Here is a 2543-nt window from a genome sequence, read left to right on the forward strand (position 1 = left end):
TTCTTAGGTAGAAGCGTTGCTTAGGAACCCCCTTGTAAACCATAACCCTTAGTGTTTGTGTCGTGACTAGAGTTAGTCATGAGTTGAAGTCATTGTAATAGGTGTATTGTAAATTGGTTTGTAATAGGTGTATTGCAAGTTAGTGAGGGATTAAGAGTTTAATTCCTAGATTGCATAGGTTGTAATCTAAAAGTTGCTCATAGTGAAGTTGAAATCCTACCAGTGTAGGTCGTAATTTCTTATCCCTTGAGCAGGGATTTTTCTACATAAAACTCCATGTCTTATTTACTTACTATTTCATTAGCATTCTCAGTGGAAACTCATAAGAGGACCTGGTCTCTCTATAGTTTAGTGGACTCATATAAACTATCAATTGGTATCAGAGCGGGTTTTTCATATCAGTCTAAGACCTAGGAAGGATCCTTATGGCTGCTCCACCAAATTTTGAAAAAGTTCAATATACATATAGACCACCCAGGTTCAAGGGGAAATACTATGGGTGGTGGAAGACGAGAATGCATGATTTCATCATGGCAGAAGACTCTGAGTTATGGGATGTCATATGTGATGGTCTTTATATCCCAACAAAGAGTGTCGGAGATCTTCCATTGACGATGCCAAAGACCAGAAAAGAATACACCGATGCAGATAGGAAAGCTGTGGAGAAAATTTTTTGTGCCAAGAAAATTTTGGTGTGTGGCATGGGACCTGATGAATACAACAGAATCTCGACTTGTCAAACTGCCAAGAAGATATGGGAAGCTTTGCAAATAGCACATGAGGTAACCACTCAAGTAAAGCAATCAAAGATTGATATGCTTACCACTGAGTATAAGCTCTTTAGGATGAAAGATGATGAATCTATTTAAGACATGCACACAAGATTCACTTCCATCATAAATGAGTTACACTCACCTGGTGAAGTCATTCCCAATAACAAGCTTATGAGGAAAATTCTTAGCATCCTGCCTAGTTCATGGGAAAGTAAAGAGTATGTTATTACGGAAGCAAAGGACCTGCATGATCTGACCATAGATGAGCTAGTTGGAAATTTGAAAACCAAATAAAGAGGAAGATAGAGAGTGAAAGAAGAGAACCAAAGAAGGAAAAGAACCTGGTACTCAAAGCTGAAAGCAATAACTCAAGTGAGGAGGACAGTGACATGGCTTACTTAACCAAAAGGTTTCAGAAGATGGTAATAAGAAATGGAGGAATACTGAAATAGGGCAACTCCAGTAGACCAAACAACTATGATCTCTTCCATAAGTAAGGAAAATTGGGGAACTTCATCAAAGAATGCCATCTTATGAAGCAAGAACATTCCAAATACAACCCTGATAAAGGAGAAAAGAGGAACCCGGTTCCTGACAAACACTTCAAAAGGAAGAAATCTGCTGACAGCAAGCTTTTGCAGCATGGGTAGATGTCGCGCCCCCTTTTTCTCGCAAAATCGGGTTTATGACATTTGGGAGGACAACTTGTTTCCTTTTGGGAATTGGAAGAGTCGACACTTAATGATTTAAGTGCATTAGGACACTAAGAAAGGTTTGATTTGAACAACCAGATTGGGTAAGGGCTTGAAATTATCCCAAGGGGAAGGTGTTAGGCACCCCTCAGAATCCACTAGTGTGGTTCCCGACCAAACAATTATTTTGACTTTAGGTACAAATAACACGTAGGCAAATAAGAACTTCAAACAAGAGGGAATTTTCACGTAATGGTTACAAATAAGCAAAGTAAAAAAAGTTGATTTTCTTAAAAGAAATGGTTTAAAAATATTTAAGAGAAACAAATAAAACAAAGGGAAGGGGGTCCTAGGTTTATTAATAATATGGATCACCCCACACAACATCTGGTAATCACTCCTTAGTGAGGGGCTACACGTGATGTTACCGCGTGGTAATCATATCCATATCTACCCTTCCCGCCCGGTTGAAGTATTAAAGAGCGGAATGGTCTCGTTTACTTATTGGATGCTATTACCCGCCCCAATCCTATCAGTCCCCGAGGCATTTGGGACTACTAATCCTAAAGGGAGGAGATATTGGTCTTATTTGTGGTTTTAAAAGGGTAAAATACTAAGGCGACATACAAAAGCATGTATAGCACATTGGGGAAAGCATACAGAAAGTAGAAAGGCTCAGATACACCTCCTTTAAATAAAGAAAGCAAGTAAATAGCATGACTTACACATACTGTTTAGGGCCTGATTAAACTTAAAGGTTGAGGCAGATTGATTTATTACAAAGTTTAGATAATAAGCCCGAATCAGGCTTGTCTGCTGGTTGTAGTTGATAAAAAGTCTGATTCAGTTTATAAAATTTCACCCTATGGCTTTCCGGAGTGTTAGACGAAGACCCTATAGGAATTATATCTACCAATTCCAGAAACAATGAAATAAACATGAATACATACTGGTTTAAGAAAAAATCGTTTGTTATTAAAGAAAGGTGAGTTTTAGCAAAAGAGTATGCGCCATTGTTACTAGTTTAGACTTATAAGCGAGTGAAGCGGTTCAGGTTCGATTGAAGCTCCTATAGGAA

General features: G+C 38.4%; 1 protein-coding gene across 1 annotated transcript; it reads left to right on the plus strand.

Annotated features, from left to right (window-relative positions):
* The first annotated feature begins 425 nt into the window (after nucleotides 1-425).
* On the plus strand, nucleotides 426-869 carry LOC104250038 (uncharacterized). The gene has a single exon (XM_009806567.1). The coding sequence runs from the start codon at nucleotides 426-428 to the stop codon at nucleotides 867-869; it is 444 nt and encodes a 147-aa protein (XP_009804869.1).
* The last annotated feature ends 1674 nt before the right edge of the window (nucleotides 870-2543 follow it).

The sequence above is a fragment of the Nicotiana sylvestris genome, chromosome 2 (genome assembly GCF_000393655.2).
Source record: "Nicotiana sylvestris chromosome 2, ASM39365v2, whole genome shotgun sequence".
Classification (NCBI taxonomy): domain Eukaryota; kingdom Viridiplantae; phylum Streptophyta; class Magnoliopsida; order Solanales; family Solanaceae; genus Nicotiana; species Nicotiana sylvestris.